The 20,257-nt window shown below is 35.1% G+C and overlaps 1 protein-coding gene across 3 annotated transcripts in view; it reads left to right on the forward strand.

The window, feature by feature from the left end:
• The window catches only part of LOC149535566 (structural maintenance of chromosomes protein 5-like), a 237,544-nt gene extending 217,881 nt beyond the window's left edge, over positions 1–19,663 (forward strand). Inside the window, exons 22-31 of one of the 3 annotated variants that reach the window (XR_016357992.1) lie at positions 4,676–4,792; positions 4,908–4,985; positions 5,113–5,212; positions 5,300–5,354; positions 6,335–6,383; positions 6,470–6,557; positions 17,518–17,590; positions 17,710–17,813; positions 18,027–18,538; positions 18,847–19,663. Coding sequence is in view for 1 of the 3 variants with exons in the window: in XM_089807140.1 (XP_089663266.1) it covers positions 4,676–4,792; positions 4,908–4,985; positions 5,113–5,212; positions 5,300–5,354; positions 6,335–6,383; positions 6,470–6,557; positions 17,518–17,590; positions 17,710–17,813; positions 18,027–18,085 (723 nt within the window). In the remaining 2 variants the exon portion in view is untranslated. Of the gene's footprint in view, positions 1–4,675; positions 4,793–4,907; positions 4,986–5,089; positions 5,213–5,299; positions 5,355–6,334; positions 6,384–6,469; positions 6,558–17,517; positions 17,591–17,709; positions 17,814–18,026; positions 18,777–18,846 lie in introns of those variants that run through there. The other 2 variants (XR_016357993.1, XM_089807140.1) reach the window with 2 other exon arrangements.
• The last annotated feature ends 594 nt before the right edge of the window (positions 19,664–20,257 follow it).

The raw sequence follows: 20,257 nt of genomic DNA on the forward strand, positions 1-20,257 counted from the left end.
TAAACTCAGAATCTAACCCTTATACTTAAGCAAGGGCACAAAACCACAGACTTAGAATTGTCACAAAGACAACAACCAAAGAGATAAACAAATAATTGGATACTTTTCTCATCAAATGTCCTCATATTTATAATTTCTAAATGACACTAGTTTCCCAAAAGAACTCCACTTACACAACATTAAAATATAATAAAGTGCCATTAATATAATTTATTAATTGCTTTTGGCTCCAAAAATGACCTTTTCTACCATAACTTAATATTTTGATATGCAAGGCCACTGTTTCTTGTTCCCACAATTTAAAACTTTTTGTCCTGCTTCCAACGAGCTATGATACTGAGGTCACTAACCAACAAAACCAACAAAAATAGCAACCTCAACATATTTGGATGAATAATAATAATAATTTACCCGTCTTGCGGAAACAACTAAAGAAGCATCAGAGTCATAATCTAACAACACCAAAGTGATCCTGATGATGAAAGACAATGAATGAACTTGACGGGGTGACTTACTATAAATAGAGGCTCCCTCCATGATTCTTGGAGCCGAAACTGAAAGCTGAAATAAAAACTAAGAGCATCACAGAACTCTTCTAATCAATTGAGCTCATCAGAACCAACAGTTTGACTTACTATCCCTCAAATGGAGCCAAAACACACCATAGCCTACTGAAAAGCCTATAACCCCACGACCGAGATCTTCAAATCCCAATGTTAGCTCATGTGGGTCGCGATGGTGAATTGACCAAGCCAACTGCAAGAACTTGCTAAAAATGGGGACATTACATGGTGTACGGTCATGTCTCCTTCATATTGTACGATCATGTCACCCTTCTATTGTACGACCATGTCACCCTTCTCCTATACGACTTGTTGTACGATCATATCTTATTGTTGTACGATTATCATTGTTGTAAGATCGTATGCTATTGTCTTTTCCGTAAGACCCTTGGTTCCTTGCTACGTATGACCTTCGTGCACTGAGACTTCCTCCATTGTGTTCTGCAGATGTAATGTCCCCAATTTTTTATAAAATATTTTAATCAGGTTAATTAATTAAATGGTCCTAAAAATTAAATAATATCACAAGGGTTTATTTAATAAAAAGATTTAATTAATAAAGGGGCCCAATTTTTAGTAATTATCTGTAGGTGTTTGTTGTGTTGGTATTCTTTGTAAACACTCAAGAGTTTTCTCCAAAGGGGTGTATACGTGTGACATGTAGGAAGTCAGATTCAATTTTGGATTATTTTATTGTACTGCGAATTCTTGTTTGAGTTCTGTATTGTTCACCATTTCGGAAGTGGAAAACCTTCCTTACTTGGCTATCTCGGTTTCGATGGGACTAAACCCTCACCCTATTCTGATTCTCTATATTACTTTGCTTTGGTTCTGGCACATTTGGAGCGACACATGATTTTGGATTGGATTGCAAATACTTGTGTTGGTATCTATTTGTTGGATATCTGGTTCACATCATTGCCTTAGTTCACATTCGATTCAATATTGTAGATCGTGGCTTAGACTATAGAAAGGGCACATCTCCTTTTGTACATGTCATTTCCCTCCGTATGACACTACTTCAGCCTATCTATTGTCCTTTTTGTTCGTACGACCGTATTCCTCATCGTACACTAACTCCCCCTCACTACCGTACACCATCAAGACTGTACAGTCATCTCTCCAACACTTTACGTTGGACTTTTGCCTACTCCACCATACGGGCAGCCCTTCTCCATTGTAGAAACTGCCCTTACCCACCATACGAACTATTGGCGCCAAACCTATGGATTTCCCTATTAGCTTTCAATGGTACAGTCACTTCATTGCCACTGTACACCTTGGTTTAAGCTCAGGTGGACATTGGAATATTACAATGGTATCAGAGTTGGTGATTCTTCTAGCCTGTTGGGAGAATTGAAATTTTGGACTTGGATCACACTATGGCACCCAATGATGCCATATGATCTTCAACCCATTAGAAGGCACATACGTTGGTCGGATACTCTAAGAACACATTTGCATGCAAATAGATGGATGGCGACATTCTAGGACGAACGATACAAGATTGTGGATGACATCATCTACTACAAAGACATAATCTATTTGGTACCCAAATCGAAGAAGGAAATGATTATGGAAGGAGATACTTGCACACATATCATTGAACCAACACCTAACGATCAACCTAATGGAAATAAGAGTTTTACCAACGACCTAGTAAATAAGTAGGCTCAATCAGTAGTTGTTCAACTTCTTGGTGATGTAGACTTGACCAAAGATTATTTGCAGGAGCAATCTTTACAGTTTGTTGAATATGGGGTTTACCCCTTGGCTGGGACAGAGACATTCGTGATTGCCACCTCTTCGTATGAGGGTCATCTGCATAGGAACTACAAGTTGTACCTAAGCAATGAGATTCCTGAAGAAATTTATGAGCATGATGATATGAAGGCTTTTGATCTGATCATCGAGTTATCTTAGTGGGATCCTAATGACTCTGGGCATGACCATGTTTATATCAGAGTGGCGCAGCAAAAGCTTGATGGATATTTACTTTTCTTGCCTATAGCTATTAGTGTGTGCACTTTCTTTGGGATCGTGGAGCTGCAGTGAGAAAACCATTTGATAATGAATTGCTTGAGGGCAAGCAATCTTTGGGTGGTGAGGATTTGTAATGTCCCCAATTTTTAATAAAATATTTTAATTAGGTTAATTAATTAAATGGTCCTAAATTTTAAATATTATCACAAGGACTTATTAAATTAATTGATTTAATTAATAAAGGGGCCCAATTTTTATTAATTATCCATAGGTGTTTGATGTGTCGGCATTCTTTGTAAACCCTTGGGAGTTTTCTCCTAAGGGTTATTCATGTGCGGCATGTAGGAAATTGTTAGTATATGAAATTGGATTATTTTATTGTATTGTGAATTCCTTTCGGAGTTTTGTATTTTTTGTCATTTCGGAAGTGGACGACCTAACCTTTTTGGCTATCTTGGTTTCAGTGGGACTAAACCCTCACCCTATTCCGATTCTCTGTATTACTTTGCTTTGGGTTTGGCATATCTAGAGTGCGATCTTTGTTTGCAAACATATATATATATAATTTTTTTTGAATTGGATTGCAAAGACTTGTGTTGGTATATATTTGTTGCATATCTGGTTCACATCATTGCCTTAGTTCACATTCGATTCAATATTGTAGATTGTGGCTCAGACTATAGCAAGGGCACATCCCCTTCTGTACGAGTACTAACTATACGAGTTTGCCAAACACTTCCCCACCATGCATCCATCCTCATTTCAACTTATTACACTACTCCAAAGGTATGTGAAAATTTGTTGTATCACAATATTTATTTTCTTAAAAATATCTCTTTTGTTTTGGAAGGAGCCTCTTGAATTTTATCTATCTTGTTGAAAGTGACAAAGAGGGGGTAAGGGCATTGGTGGTAGGTGAGTGGATGGGGGACAATTGGCCTTTGTGTAGGTGAAGAACAAGTGACAAGTGGGGAATACCAAGGTGGAGGGTCACAAGGGTGGTGGATTAATAAAGGTGGCCACAATGGCAATATATATGTGATAGAGAGGTTGTAGGAAGATGGTGTAGTGACAAAGCGCAAGTGTTAGCTGGTAGCGGGCTAGCTAGCTTGGCTTGGGCAAGCTAGCGTGGGTTGGGTTGAGTCTCTAAAGTTTTGTGGCATGATAAAAGGAGATTTAAGTGGATTGTATTGGGTTTTTGGCCTTCACATGTGCACTAGATCCAATGTAAAGGGCATTGTGGACATTGGACCCCATAATAACTTTTTGAAATCCTTTGTTGGATTTTAAAAAAGGGACGTACATCATATCCTATGGCCATATGGCTTACTCGGACAACATTCTTGTGCCATAGATTCTTTTGAATTGAATTCTGAAGATATAATTATTGTTCTTAAAATTTGATGCCTGTTATAGATGCAATGGCATGATTTGTTTGGAGTCAAAATGCATAGAAATCCATCGAAGTTGAGAGATGCATTAAATGCTCAATAGACAATATCAGTACTAAACAAACTAGCATGAAGAAAGCTTATAATAGAATAAATATGTAACAAGCAAGGGGAGCGAATAGTGGAGGTAATAAGAAAGCTTATTATATACATATAGGAAAGAGGGGAGTTAAAACCAACCACTAAGAAAATAATTCCAACTATAAAACATAGGTGGGAGTTACACTCGTGGAAATTGCCATCTACTCTTATAATGATTCATTTGATACAATTAAGGAACTTAAACTAAATTTGTAGGAAAAACCATGTTACCAAACTAAGGAATATAAAAGACAAATGCTTACAAGTTTTGGGATTTCATGCTGCATGATTTGAGTAACCCTGCATTGCATAGCATTGTAAAACAAATTAAACCATAGATGGTACCATCCAAATTTGGAACTTTGGATATGTTGATTAAGAAGTATATTTCTTAAAAGAAAAATTGCTATGTATCTCGATCAAATTCTTTATGCTAAATAGTAGATGAATTGTAAGTTATGAATTCTGAGATGTATTCTACTTTTGAAACTCAATCCTGTCTCTTGATGTTTGTTATATTTGATTTTTCACTATTTTAATTTATTCTGTGAGATCATGCCATTTTTTCTCATTTTGATTATGTTTCTTTGTACAAAGATGCCTGAGACAGTTGAGGAACTTGAAGCTGCGATACAAGATTGTGTTGCACAGGCAAATGCAGTAATGTTTCTTAATCCTAATGTTCTTGAAGAGTATGAGCGTCGATGTGTGCAGGTATCTTAGCTTATAATTTGTTCCTGAATTGTCGATCTTTCTAAAGCAATGACCTGCTAAAGTTTGTTAAGATTTATCATTTTATAACAGCACTGATTTTGCTGAATTTCTGCAGATTAGAAACTTGAAGTTTAAGGTAGAGGAGGATAGACTGGCACTCAATAAAGTTTTGTCAGAAGTAGATAATCTGAAGGTGAATAGTTGATTGAACAACACATTTGTTTGCTATTTGTTTCAGTTGTCTCTTTTTGAAAAATGAATCAAGATTCTTGGTTTCTTATGATTAAAATTTCTAAGATCAAGAGGATGGTTGTTGAAAGGAATCGTGGCTTCCAAAATTGAGAAGTCTTATCATGAGAATTAATGAAACTTTTGGTCACAATTTCCGAGAGATGGCTGTGGCTGGAGAAGTTACACTTGGTATGTATGCTAGATGGATTAAGTTTGTTGATAAAGTTCTGTATTTTCACATATGGTATATATAATGCATTTGTATATGTTGTTCAGATGAGCATGGCATGGAATTCGACAAGTATGGTATTCTAATAAAAGTAAAGTTCAGGTATCTTAATTTCTAATTTGTGCAAAATGCATCAATGTATTGATTTTACAAGGTATTATTTTGTTGACTATCTCATTTTTTCAATGCTTTGCTGATCAAGCAGATTTTTACCTTAAATAGAAAAATTTGACCCTGCAATAATTATCTATAATCTGTCATGATATGAAGTATGCAATTATTTATGAGTTGTGTTCTTTCTGTTGAAATGCATTTCATAAAAATCTTTTTCGTTTCTGCTTGTGTAAAACATATAGCATTGCCATAAGATTGTTAATGCTTTTATATTCTTATTATTGAATTCTAAAAGTATAATAATGTTTTTATCTAGTTTTTTGCTTCATATTTGTATGTGTTACCTTGTGTGGTCACTGAAGTTTGGTTTGTAGCATTCTCTTTGGAATAAGATTTTAATTTACCATATCTTTATGGTAAATACCATCAAATATGAGGTCATTTAGTTTACTAAAGAATCAGGGAGGTATAATGGAACATTAGAGCAATACCTGAGGGATTCTCAAGCTCTTTTTTGGGACGAGTAGGCATAATTTAAATTGTTGAAAAGGGAACAAATCCATTGAGTTGAAGCAATTATTCAACATCAAAACTTATTGGAAAGAGAACTTTGCTCTAGGTCTTACTTGGTAAGACTGGGCTCTGTGTTTTCTTTCAGTGAGATTTGTCAAGAGGCAAGAGCTACAAAAACATCAAGCTTGCCAATATTGATTTATGTGTTATCCATTTAGCATCATCAAAGAGTGGTACCTTAAAGAATGTATGATAAAATCTACTTTTGCATGTATTTTCTTATTGCAATTCTATGTATTCTTATGTATCCTTTTGTGCCTACTATAATAATTTTTGTGCATATTTATTTCATTTACAGTTGTGATGTGAATATCTATGAAGGATGAAGGTTTCATGATTTTCCTTGATATAAAAACTTTTATTTTGTACTGAGTGTCAACTTTATACCATTACAGGCAAACCGGACAATTGCAGGTTCTTAGTGCTCATCATCAGTCAGGAGGGGTATGCTTCATGGCATTTTCAAACTTAGCATAACATAACTGTTTTCCATATTTCAAGAGTGCTAATACTGGGTCTATTTTCAACAGGAACGATCAGTATCAACAATATTGTACCTTGTTTCACTACAAGACCTTACACACTGTCCATTTCGCGTGGTAGACGAAATCAATCAAGGTTAGTGAGTTTTGTGATGGGAAATATCTCAAATGCTTTTATTGTTGGAAAAATAATGGAGTATGTGTCAATATTGAAAAAGTTACCAAATACTGAAACTAAATATGCTCATTGTAATGTCCCATTTTGTGATTCTTAGACACTAGAATTCTTCACAATTCAATGAATATTGACATAATATTTGTTCTTAAAGTAATATTTGATAATCTTAATTCCTATTGCATACGCAATATGGTTCAGATACAAAATAATTATATTTGCATAACAATCAAGATAATATATATTTGCTGTTTCTGATATATAGAAAACTACATGCAACGACTGAGGGAAATCTCAGTACCTTGTACTGCTTCCTGTGCGTGATATACAATTAAGAATGTACAAAATATGCAGACTGTATCTGATATGACTTTATATTTATGCTCTGAATATTGCTGGAATCCGTGTCTGATATGACAGTAATAATATGCTCAAATGACAATGTCATCTTGGACTGTAGACTTTATATGCTTGTACCGAATGAATGCCAAAGGCAGTGTGCTCTGTTATAGAGCAATCAATAAAATAAGTTCTCTAAATCATGCCTTGATCAAATAATATGATCATCATATTATATGTGTGGTATGAGATGTAGGGGCATGTATGAAGAGATGGCTCTCTAATATTGATACCATAATAATCATTATGGTAAGCGGTTATCAACCAGTTACCATACTAATCTTGGCATAATATGTTTAGTTATGCTGTGTAGAGATAATCGCAGGTATAATGTAATTTATGATGAATGCAATTGTGATGCGATAGTAATATGATGTGATTATATAGAAGGGCAAAGCTAAATAATATGCAATGTTCTGAGGTGGCATAATTCTATTAAAGATAATGTTTTATTGGTCAAATATGACAGAATATGAATGCAGAAACAATCATCAGTCTGTATGCTTGTTTGTATGATGGTATGATGCCACTGTTGTATATATAGGCATGGCAGTGAAATGACTCTGGTGCATATGTATAGGGCGGAATGCAGATATGGCATGATCTTCACAATTCAATGAATATTGACATAATTTCTGCTATTAAAGTAATATTTTGTGATGCTTAATTCCAAATGCATACGCGCTATGGTTCAGACACAAAATAATTATGATTGCATAATAATCAAGATAATATATATTTGCTGTTTCTGATATATAGGAAACAACATGCAACGACTGAGGGAAATCTCAGCACCTTGTACTGCTTCCTGTGTCTGATATACAATTAAGAATGTGCAAAATATGCACTGTCTCTGATATGATTTTATATGTAAACTCTGAATATTGCTGGAAGCTGTGTCTGATATGACAGTAATAATATGCTCAAATGAGAATGTCGTCTCCAACTATATACTTTATATGCTTGCACCAAATGAATGCCAAAGGCTGTATGCTCTGTTGTAGATCAATCAATATGACAAGTTCTCTAAATCATTCCTTGATCGAATAATATGATTATCATAATGTATGTGCAATATGAGATGTAGGGGCGTGTATGAAGAGATGCCTCTCTAACCTGAATGGTTACCATAATAATCATTACGGTAATTGGCTGTCGACCAATTACCATACTAATCATGCCATAATATGTTTAGTTATGCTGTGTAAAGATAATCGCAGGTACAATGCAATTTATGAAGAATGCGATAGTAATATGATGCAATTATATAGAAGGGAAAAGCTAAATAATATGCAATGTTATGAGGTGGCATGATTGTATGAAAGATAATGTGTTATTGGTTGAATATGACATAATATGAGTGCAGATACAATCATCAGTCTGTACGCATGTATATATGATGGTATGATGCCACTGTTGTATATATAGGCATGGCAGTGAAATGGTTCTGGTGCATATGTATAGGGCCGAATGCAGATATGGCATGATCTATCATGGATGCATATAAGCAGGTGTTGATGGATGTATTAATGCAGCTTGATTATTATCTAAATGAAATGCATATTATGAAGGTGATTATGAGGTGATGGGTGGCTTCAATCAATCATCAAGTCATCGGTCTCTCATACATCCAATATGCTATGGTGAGGTTTACTACGTGATCTTTTAGGTCATGTATAAATGACATCATAGTCATGTTGTCTACATGGTGGATGGACGTCGTGGTGATTGTCAAGCTCCATCAATCATCACACTTTAATTCTTTGTTTTAAAATGTGGATTATATACAGGGGGCAAGCTATGTCTACTCATCAAAGTTATTTAAAATTTTTAGACTGTTAGGATATCACAGTTTCCCCTCCTTAAAAAATGCTTTCCCACAAGCATTTGACTTCTCTGATCTGCTAGGTAATTTCTTGTAATTCAGGCAAGTCTGAAGGTAACACCCTTTTTCTTTAGAGTCCTTCTATCTGGTATGATTTTTCCTTATGGATACCCTTCAAGCTCAATTAGAACAAACATATGAGAGATATCTGAGAACAAAAAGAAACCATGAAGAGGAAATGAAGAAAACATATGTTCTGGAATAGAGGACCATCAAACTTGAAATGGAAATAGCTGATTTGAGAAAAAATTTCAGAAACACTATAGAGGTCCATGACAGGGTTGTGCAAACAGAGGGCCAGACATTTGAAACAAGGGAAACATCAGGCCATGCTATGGAAATTGATGAAGAGAAGCTAGAAGCTAGCAAAGATGCAGAGATCAGAGCTATGAAGAATTTGTTAATTCATAAGATCAATGCACTGAAGGCAGTTTCTCAGAATGTGCATGGCAGCTACCTTGCATTAGAAGGGGTAGAATACAAATGTGCAGAGGCAATTGCTCTGTTATCTCCACTATTTAGCACATGGGGACCTTATATTCAATTCTTTGATAATATAGTTACTGTTCTTCCACAGAAAAAGGACCTGCCAAAGACAACCATTGTGAACACAAGGAAAGCAATTCATAAGGTGAGAGATTTAAATGGTTTCTTTGGAGGTAAGATGCAGCTAGTTCAAAACAAGATAAAAACAGTTGCTGCAGGGAAACCAAATTTTATACCTACAATTATAGACAATGAGGGCAAAATAAAGGACTGAGTAGAATGGTCATCATCTTTTGAAGACATTCTTGATCACCCCAGGTTTGTGTCTTTTTGTAATAATGAAGCAAGTCCTACTGCAGTCTATGAAATGATTGATATGTTTTTTAAAATAGAGGCAGAAATGTCTAAGGTGACTGCTGAGGTCAAAGCCATAACTGATGCCAAGTGGACCAAGTGCTTAGAGGATTTAGATATGATCAGAAATGCCACCTGGCCTGATATTGATACAGACATCGTCATATGGGAATTAATAGCAAACATCAAGGCTCTACCATCCCAAGAGGATGATTAGACAGAGACAACTATGAGGCTGCTACGAGAAGACAAAAGGAGAAGCAAGAGGAAAAAATAGTTAAAGCAAAGGCTCTTGCCATAAATGACATCTGCTTTTTGCACCCAGTTTCCTGTCTATTCTCAAACTGCTAAAAATGTATTAATGATGTCTCTCAAAGGATTTTTGCCTTTCATTTTTGACCGGATAGTTTTTGACACCTGCACTCCCATCTGAAGCTTGTTGCAATCCTCTATATAAGGATTCCCAAGATGTGGAGTGGTGGTCGGTAGTCTGTAGAATTTTTCATGTTTTATGCCCTTTTTTGAAGTCCATCCAGTCTTTTGTAACTATATGCATGTAATCAGTTTTGTATACTCTAGAATACAGTGAATATCAAGTATCAGTTGTCTAGTTTTGAGTTATACTTTGAGTTTTATCAGTATTGTATTCATTTTTCAAAGGAAAATCAATACAAAAAAGGAAAAATCCTGCATATCTGTGTCTTTGAGTTTTGTCTCCTTCATATATCTGTGATCTTGAGATTGAAATCAACAAGTTTCGTTCAGTTTAACTCAATTTGGATGAATTGTGTACCCCTTATTGATTGCTGTTAATTCAAAGAATTAAGTAATTGCTTTCTGTAAGTGATAGGGTTTAGGGTTTATAAGAAGGATATGATAAGAATGAGCTCACTGTTGACAGATTTAGTTACAAGTTGATTAAATAGGTCTGAGCTGCTGATTTTGACTATATAACAATGGATAAGACACTGGTCACTAATTTTTAAGTTGCAAATTGATGGATTCATATAGTTGTTGAACACACAAAATGAAAACAATCAATTTACCATTTTATGTAATGAAGAGTTAAATTTGCTGGTCATTACTTATTTGCAATATCTTCTCAGTTATAGTTAGCTTCTGTGATAGGGAAGTTATAGGCGAATCATAGAAGAACATTGACCACATTCTACTATAGGGGATTGTCTTGAAGAGAAGAATATCATAGAAATAGTCATATCAATCCCTAAGGTTTGCCCACCTTGGCCCTGCAGAGCCTAAAGTGAAGGGAGCCATAGTGATTCTGTTGAAGTTGGTCTAGAGCTAGGATAAACCCAGCTGAATATAGGTTTACCTATTCCTTATGCTTGGTCTCTGTCTTGTGCACCCTAGTATTAGGTTCAAAGCAACCTAGTATGTTCCTTACCAGTAAGAACTCCAACACGAAGGATCTTATCTATACATCCGAATCCAATAATGTGGAATTGACTTGTATAGGTGTAGTTTCTCATGGCTTGCCATTATGATGTCAATACCCCTATGGTTGTGGGTAGGTATATATTGGGCATCAACCCATTTTTGGTTGATGAAGTTATGAGTGGATCCACTTATCTATTGTTATACATTTATATCTTTCCCATTTAATTGACTTCTATCTTGGAATTTATGTTAGGAATATCCTTCTAGGGTGACAAAAAATCCTCCCTTCCTTATCTTAAATTGGGAGTTTCCCTTCCAAATCAAAGTCACTTTTTGTGCTATCCAATCTTCATCATCTTCACTGCTTGCCTTTACTTCTATATAGTGAATCTGACCCTTCCCTTTGCAGCGATGCCCGGGAACTTGCAGTTCCTTCCAGGTAGAACATAGCATTTGTCTCCGAAGTTCTTGTCTTGTTTAAAAATAAAGCTTGGGTCTTGAGGGGGCTCTTTGTTAGGTGGTGCATATTTCTTTATTGTAAGTCTTGCTTTTGGTAGAACCTAATGTTCATGGCCTTTTTGATAGCTTCTTGCAATGAAAGAGGGTGTAATTCTTTTACCAATCTCTTAGGGGGTATTCTAGGCCATCCATGAAGACTACAACCAATTGTCACTCCAATATATCTGTGACCAGCATTGAAACCCATTGGAATTCTGTGATGTATTCCTTGATTGATCCCTTGTGTCTGACTTGAGTTAATTCCTTGAAGTGTAGTTTGAGATATCTTTTGTCGAATCTTTATATCAAGCTTTTCATGAATTCTATTTAAGAGGCGATTTTGGAATGCCCCATGGTTAACATTCCATGTTACCACCATTCGTGTGTTGTTCCATTAAGGTGGAGGGTTTCATATTTAATTGCTTCTTCCTCTGTGATGGGGTTTAATTGAAAGTATGTGTCAAGTTTTTGAACCCATGCTCGAGTTGTCATTTTTGTTGTTCCATCAAAATAAGGGATAATTTTCCTATCTTCCTTTTTAGTTCTGAAATCCTTCCCTGTTTTCTATGCAGGGTAAATATTTCATTCTTGAGTCCAGATATTTTTTGAAAGGCATTTACATTTGTAAATCACCTACTTCCCAATTGTGCTTAATTTGTTCTTGTATTTGAACAAAGGAGGTTTCCTCCCCTATTTGGTTTTGTTGTGGTACAAAGTTGGGAATTCCTGGATGGGAACTTTACCTTTCTGGACTTCCATTTTGTACTTCTTCTTCTCATCGGGCTGGTGCTTTATTGCTTTCATTTGCTCTAGTGAGTGTAGTATATGATTAAATACAACTATTAATTGGGTCAGTTTGTTTTTTAGTTACCTTTGTTCATTCAACACCTGGTCTACTTTGTTACCATGTTTCCTTCCTCACCCAATTGTGTATTTTCTTTTTTGTCCTATTCTTCTTCTACTGTGTTATAATCTTTTGTCGCTTGTTCATGTTTTAGGCAAAAAAGGTGGCTTTGATACCAATTTGTAATGTCCCTTTTTTCTGATTCTGAGGTAGTGCTTGAATTCTTCTCAATTCAATGAATATAGAAATAATTTCTGCTAGTAAAGTAGTATTTATATGATGCTTAATTCAAAATGCATATTCTATATGGTGATACCAAATAATTATGATTGCATAACAATCAAGATATTATATATTTGTTGTTTTTGATTTACAGGAAATTACATGCAACGAGTGATGGGAATCTCAGTACCTTGTCCTGCTTTCTGTATCCGATATACAATTAAGAATGTGCAAAATATGCAGGCCGTCTCTGATATGACTTTATATGTATGCTCTGAATATTGCTGGAAGTTGTGTCTGATATTACAATAATAATATGCTTAAATGATGATGCTATCTCTGGCTATAGACTTTATTACAGAGTGATCCTTACAGGATACGATATATGATAAGTTCTCCAAATCATGCCTTGATCGAATGATACGGTCAATATAATATATGTGCAACATGAGATGTAGGGGCATGTACGAAGAGATGCCTCTCTGATCTGAATGGTTGCCATAATTATGGTAATAGGCACTTAACCAATTACCGTACTAATCATGCCATAATATGTTTAGTTATGCTGTGTAAAGATAATTGCAGGTATAATGTGATTAATGAAGAATACTATTGTGATGCGATAATAATATGATGCAAATATATACAAGGGCGAAGCTAAATAATCTGCGGTGTTGTGAGCTGGCATGATTATATGAAAGATAATGTGTTATTAGTTGAATATGGCCAAATATGAATGCAGATACAATCATCAGTCAGTTTGTATGCATGTATGTATGATGGTATGATGCTACTGTTGTATGAATGCATGTATGCAGGGTAATGGATGTATGAATGCTGCTTGAATACTATCTAAATAATACATATTGTGAAGGTGATTGCAAGATGATAGGCGGCTTCAACCGATCATCAAGTCATTAGTCCCTCATCTAGCCAAAATGCTATGGTGAGGTTTACGATTGATCTTGTAGGTCACTTATAAATGACATCATAGGTCACTTATAAATGACATCATAGTCATGCTGTCGACATGGTGGATGGATGTGGTGATTGTCAAGCTCCATCAATCATCACACTTTATTGCTTTGTTACAAAATACAGATTATGTACAGGGGACAAGGTATGGCTATTCCTTGTCAAACTTATTGTAATGTCCCCTTGTCTGGCCCTATTGGATCTGGGACTAGTTTCTTTGAAATTGATCATGATCTGGGACTAGTTTCTTGGAAGTTGATCATAAAAGTCTTCTTTCTAGTTAATGACTTTACTCAAAGTATAATGTCTTTAGAAACAAGTTTAGATATTCTTATGTACACTGTATTTAAAGACCTTCAATGCTTTCTCTTTACTAACATGCATAGCATTTCTTGTTTGCTTCAGAAGAATTGTCTTTGTTTCTACTAGTACAATTGATCTTCTAGGATTGATTCATCAATGTTGATGCCTGATGTTTCTCCCATGATTATTATAATTATATTTGTTTTTGACGGTGATCAAGGATTTAAGTTGTTGGTCCCTTCTAGAGACATAGCACTCTATTTAATTTTGTAGAGAACTCTCTATATCTATTTTCCTCTCCTATATCACTTCCCGACTGAATGTCTCCTCTCCTCTTCTTTTGTTTTTTTTGTTTTGATGGAGGGTTCAGACCTGCGAGGCAACCCAGCGAGGCATGAAGCCTGTGAGCTACCAACTAGCAAAGCCCACCACAGAAGCGTTTTAGGAAGCCAATATGGGCCCCCTCGTGCTTGAAAACCTCTTCGGCTCAGAGTCAAGGACTGAGGGGCATCTACGCCGTCAAAATCACCTGGGGCGTGATCCCAGCCTCATCCCTTATGATGTTGGAGCCTTGCACTCAGGGAGACTTGATCCTGATGAGCTCTTTGTGAGCCATTCAACTTCACCAGTAGACCAAGGGCCCATTGACATTCCTTTCTCTTTGAAGCTGTAAAGGATTGTTGAGATGCCGTTTTAGTATATTTTATCTCTTCTATATCAATGATGTTTCTTACGGGTGTCCTTGTGTGCCTTTTCCTGAGTCAATTGCTGAGTTGGATGCTTTCCTTTTTCCTCCGATACATCTTTCAGTACTGAATGGTAACATCATTTGGTGTCAAAAGGCATATCTGTTTCATTATCTTTCCAAGGAAAAATAATTTAAGTTGCATCCAATGATTATTGTTTGCAATCTTTATCTAATTCCAATGTTATGTTTGATCGTCATTTATCATATTGGTCTATCTTTGAGCAATAATGGTATGTTTATATTTATTTTTCTCATCCGACGGCTCCATATTCTTCCTTCCCATCTGACGGCTCCATAGTCTTCCTTCCCATCCAACGGCTCCATCTCCGAACAGTATCACACAATATTTCTAATGTACCGTGGATCGTTTTCTTTATGACTATATGACCGCTCAATCATATTGACCTGTAGACAGTTATCATCGTGATATGAGAAACGGTGTGTGAGATTTGCCGTGGGTATGCCAGCGATATGTTCTTGATGATTGTTAGACTTCCCTTTTGAATCACACCATTGGACATCACTAGACTTATGTGAATTGTTCTTTGTTCATATAGAGTCGGCGGACTATAAGTTGTGTTCAATCTCCTTAATAGTCGGTGCCAAGTCTTCTCGTTATCATCTCATAAAATATCTTCCCCTCTTACTGATTTATTTAGTATCGTGCTTCAAGGATGGGTATTACTTGCAGGTTGTGATCATTCTTCTTGCCTTTGTCGTACTTGGCTATGGGCTTAAATATTGGCAAAAAATCCTTTGCCTTTTCTCCCTTCGCGATTCTCATCAACGACGTCTCCTTACTCCTCATTTGTTCATACGTAAATGGTTGTTTGTTCACTTATTTAATTTTCTCTACCGTTAAAGCTAAGTCTGATGTTGAACAATTCAGTCATTCTGCTTCCTTTATCCTTCCTGCTGAATCAAATGTCAATCAATTGTTCTCCTTATTGGTTGTCGATATACTCTCTATCTTCTTCCTTATAATCCGCTGAGTTCTTCAGACAATATCTAACTGTCTTTTAGCTCAAGAGATTCGTTGCTAATGTAATTTCTTTTCCTTCAATAAGCCGATCATATAATATGCTTGGTTTCTAATGTCCATAGATTTGATTGGTATATTATTATATTATATTCTGTTATCAATTAAACATATAATATCTTCTCATTGTTATATATGGTTTATTAAATAATAAATAATACGATAATTAATTATCAATTATTAATTAATTATTTTATTATTATTATTTTTAATTACTATTATTAATTCTTATTCTAGAAATAAAAGGACATGACACTTACTTAAATTTTTCAACTGATTTCAGAATGTTAGGGTATACACTAGTGATGCTGAAGTGTTTTTGCAAAACTGATTACAAAGAAATAACAAACGAAAACTATAGCCTTCTCAAATAATCTTCAGCTTCTTTCTTTTTTTTTGATGGGTAATAAACCGTAGCCAGAAATTTTTATTTAATTAATTAAGAAAAAGATATAAAATATTCTCTATTCAATGTGGGCTCTGGTAGGAAAGAATGGAGTCAAGAAAACCTCCGGTATTGCTCAGAACTCTTATGGAGTTAAGTTTATTTGCAAAATATAAATTTAATCTCTATAGTATAGTTTGAAATTACAATCAATGCCCCTTTGTCAGTTATTAGCTATATTTGCAAATCCATAATAACTCTAGGGCTATCCTTTTGTAACCTCTTTGGTTCAAACAGAGAGTCTTTGCAATGAAGATCACCACATGGAATGTTAGGGGCCTAAATGCCCCTACCAAACAGTGCTTATTAAATTGCAGTTTAAATATAATAGAATCCAAAAAAAAATATTAATTTAGGAAACAGAACTTAATAAAGAAGAAATGCTTAAATTCAGTAGGAAGTTAGGACGTAGAGAACAATTAGCATTAACTGGGAAGTTGCATCTGGAGGATTAGCTATGTTTTGGGATCCTAGGATAGTTAAATTTGAAATTGAATTCAAAGGAAATAACTGGATGGGTGGATGGGTGCATACCATTAAAAGCCTTTTCATCTCCAGCTTCTTTCATGTCATACCAAATTCATCCTTTCTAGACTTCGAAAAATCAATTGGGATTATTTTTCAAAATATAATCTTGTAAAATATTTCTTTAACCTGATATCATGTCTGATATTATCTTTGTTTCCTTTCCTTTTGGAGTTTAGTTTTGAATTTGATCTCTGACTATTTTGTAACTTTTTCTGAGCTTTTACTAGTTTCTCCATAGCGAAAACTGATCTTTAATTAAAGAAATTTAAATTTCCAGTCTGTGCTATTAAATTTGAAAGCTTCTGGATTTGACTGCATGACCGATTTTTATCAACATTTCATACATTTCATATCATACTTTAGGAATATCCCATCAGGAAAAGCAAGTTGGAGAATGATCTGTAACATTGATAAAAACTGATCTTGTTTTTAACATTCCTAAGTTAAACGGGTCTTGTCAAAGATTACTTTTCTGTTCTGGTACTATGTTATTATTTCAAGGCTTTTTATCTGGACATGGAAATGTATGTTAATGCTGCTTTGACAATTATATTGAATCAAGACTTAAAGATTGTTCCCGTTGGTTCACAAATGTAAGGGAATAAATTGTTGCTTATCTTAATGCATTGAGGGAAGTGCCTTGCAGTACTGATTATGCAAAGGCTTCGTGTAAATTATGTTTCTGCAAGTTAGTTGTTGAAGAATCTGCCTAATATCCAATGTGGATAGTATTTTGAATTTTCTTTCAATATTCTGACAATATTTGGTTTTGTCATATTGGTTCTTCTGTATTCTAGGGATGGACCCCATAAATGAAAGGAACATGTTCCAACAACTAGTCAGGGCTGCAAGTCAACCCAACACACCTCAGTAAGAAGGGATCTCATATTTTTGTATACCAAATTGTTTTTTGAATTGATTTACTTTGAGGAATAAGAAGGAAAACCTTAAACTTTGAAATGACATGTTTCATGGCTTTGATTTTGTAGGTGTTTTTTATTGACACCAAAACTTCTCCCAGATTTAGAGTATACAGAAGCTTGCAGCATATTAAATATTATGAATGGACCCTGGATTGACAAAACATCGGAAGGTAGGGAAGTACTGTCAACTTGGTAAGGATTAGAGGGAAAGAATATTGACAATTGTTGCCTGGTCCCTCTCTCTAGTTTATGTGCTTTTTATGTCTACTAATAGTAGAATCATGAGACTAGTAGATACGAGTATATTTTCATTGACAGTGTTGGCTAAAGTATATCCCTTCTGGAAAGGTTGTAATAATCACACATCTCTATTTTCATGGCAGTGTGGAGAAGCGGATCAAATTGGGGAACTATAACAGAAAAGCTTTCACAGCAATCATAATTGCATCCTGTTTAAATAAAACTGATTGGTGTCACTGGTCTTTTTTTGCCCATTTACACACAAGACATCCATGTTCTCCTTGTATTTGTTAGGAGAATATTCTCTTTTCCATTGTCAAGAGTTCAAATTGGATGAGATGAAAATGAATGACTTTGATGTAGGGAAAGCAATCACATGTCTCAACTATGTTTATCTAAAAGATGTCCAAATTGCAAGATGCTTCAAGCTGGATTTGTTTCATCAATGGAAGTAACTTCTGGAAACTTGGTGCAAAGATGAGATGTATTCTTTTCTCACCTATACATATTGTATAGTCTAATAAAGGCATATGAAGGCATTTTACAAATTATTGAAATTGATCATTCTTTCTTGCAAGAAATTGTACTTATCTTGAGATATGAGAAGGCACCCACAGTGAGAGCTTAAACAAGCAGCAGCTTAATATTTAAGGAGGTATGTTGAGCATTTTCCAAAATATTTATGGCCCTGAGATCATATGCTTTTGCCTTTAGTAGATATGAAACAATAAAATAGAGAAGAAATATGCAGTGGCAACAAGCCATAGCATGTCTTTGAAACAGTAATTATGTGTGGTTCAGATGATTTATTACATAGCAAAAAATTGCTCACTAAGATTTGTACATATAGAATGCTCATTGATTACAAATACTTTGTCTATTCATTATTTAAATTTTAATCTCTCAATTGTTATGGCTGGGTGCGGCTAATGCATGTTTTACACTGTATTTTGTCCTCAGCAGAACTTATGTTCAACTTTGGTATAAACATTCAAGATATCTATCTTGAATTTAATAATTTGAATGAGTACCCAACACCAAGGACCTTTAGCAAGATCTTTACATGGGAGGTTAAATTTGGTTGAGTTGAGACCAAGATATGAAACAAGTAGAATGGGCACAAGCACAATGTACATTAATGCATAATACGAAGCCATCGACTTGAGGGCAAAGACAAATGATGGTGAGGTTGAAGCCAGATGGTGATGGCTTTGACGAATGGTATGTCATTTTCACCATAAAATTGTTACAAGGATGGATACGTTAAGAATGTTTTTGTAACGGATAGGGGATGCAGAGAAAACAAGTGTGGTGCATGTCATGTTTCTTGGGCCACAAAAAAATGTGAATTGCAAAAGCTCTTGGAAAGGATGTATGGATCCAAACATGTGGCATTCAAAATATTACTCCAAACAAGAGCCTGAAAGATGTTTCCCAGATTCCTTGGATGCGTGGAGCATGACTTATCAAGACTAAATGAATCCTGAACACTCCACATAACTCAGAGAGGAGAAAAACAAGATGCCTGAAGATGCTACACTCATTAGGGATAATCAGCAATTCGGTATTGCCCAATAGTAATAACTCTGAATAAGAAGGAACAAATCATATATGTGAATGTAATGTCCCCACGTAGAAGACTTCTTCCTATTCAAATTGTACGCAATTTACTCAATTGATATTTAAATTAACTTAAACACGAGGGCCCATTTGTCCGATGATATAAATTGTAAGAAAAGTTTTGATAGAGCAATCAATAAAAGTGACAATTCTATTCTAATGTTCTCTTTTGATCTTCTAAAATTCTCAACTAAGAGTTGTAATAGCCTTTATGAAATTACTTATGTTTCTCCTTCCCAAAATTTGACATTGCAAGGAATCGTTAACTTATTAACTTCTCAAATAGGTATATATAGGCTGACCTACAGCTCTATATATACTTATTTGTACTTCAGCTCTGATCAATAATATCTATGTTTGTGTCTTCATACGCTGACCTCCAATTCTCTTTATCTATAGCTATATGTGTGATGTCAAAGATGGAGAAAGAATTGTTCTTGTCCAGAACCCATGCTATACTCGATGGCTGTAGTATTGATATAGAATATGTTATTGTTGACCTGAGATCGATTGGATATCTCAACCAAAATGGTTATCGCAGATTAACTTCCTTGACTTTCCGCTTTCCATTATCTATCTTCTCCTACATCTATCCTTCATTTCCCGAGTAATTAATTGAGTTGCTTTATTATACAAGCATTAATGGAGGAGTTGTAATGTATGGGACGTGTCTTGTGTTGGGAATTGTCGTTGATGTGTTTTGGACGCATTTGATGAATCGCATATGATGATGTGGCATGTTGAAAAAGTCGGC

This window comes from Cupressus sempervirens, chromosome 10 (assembly GCF_028749045.1).
Source record: "Cupressus sempervirens isolate cs-2001-9-10 chromosome 10, ASM2874904v1, whole genome shotgun sequence".
NCBI classification, from domain to species: Eukaryota; Viridiplantae; Streptophyta; class Pinopsida; order Cupressales; family Cupressaceae; genus Cupressus; species Cupressus sempervirens.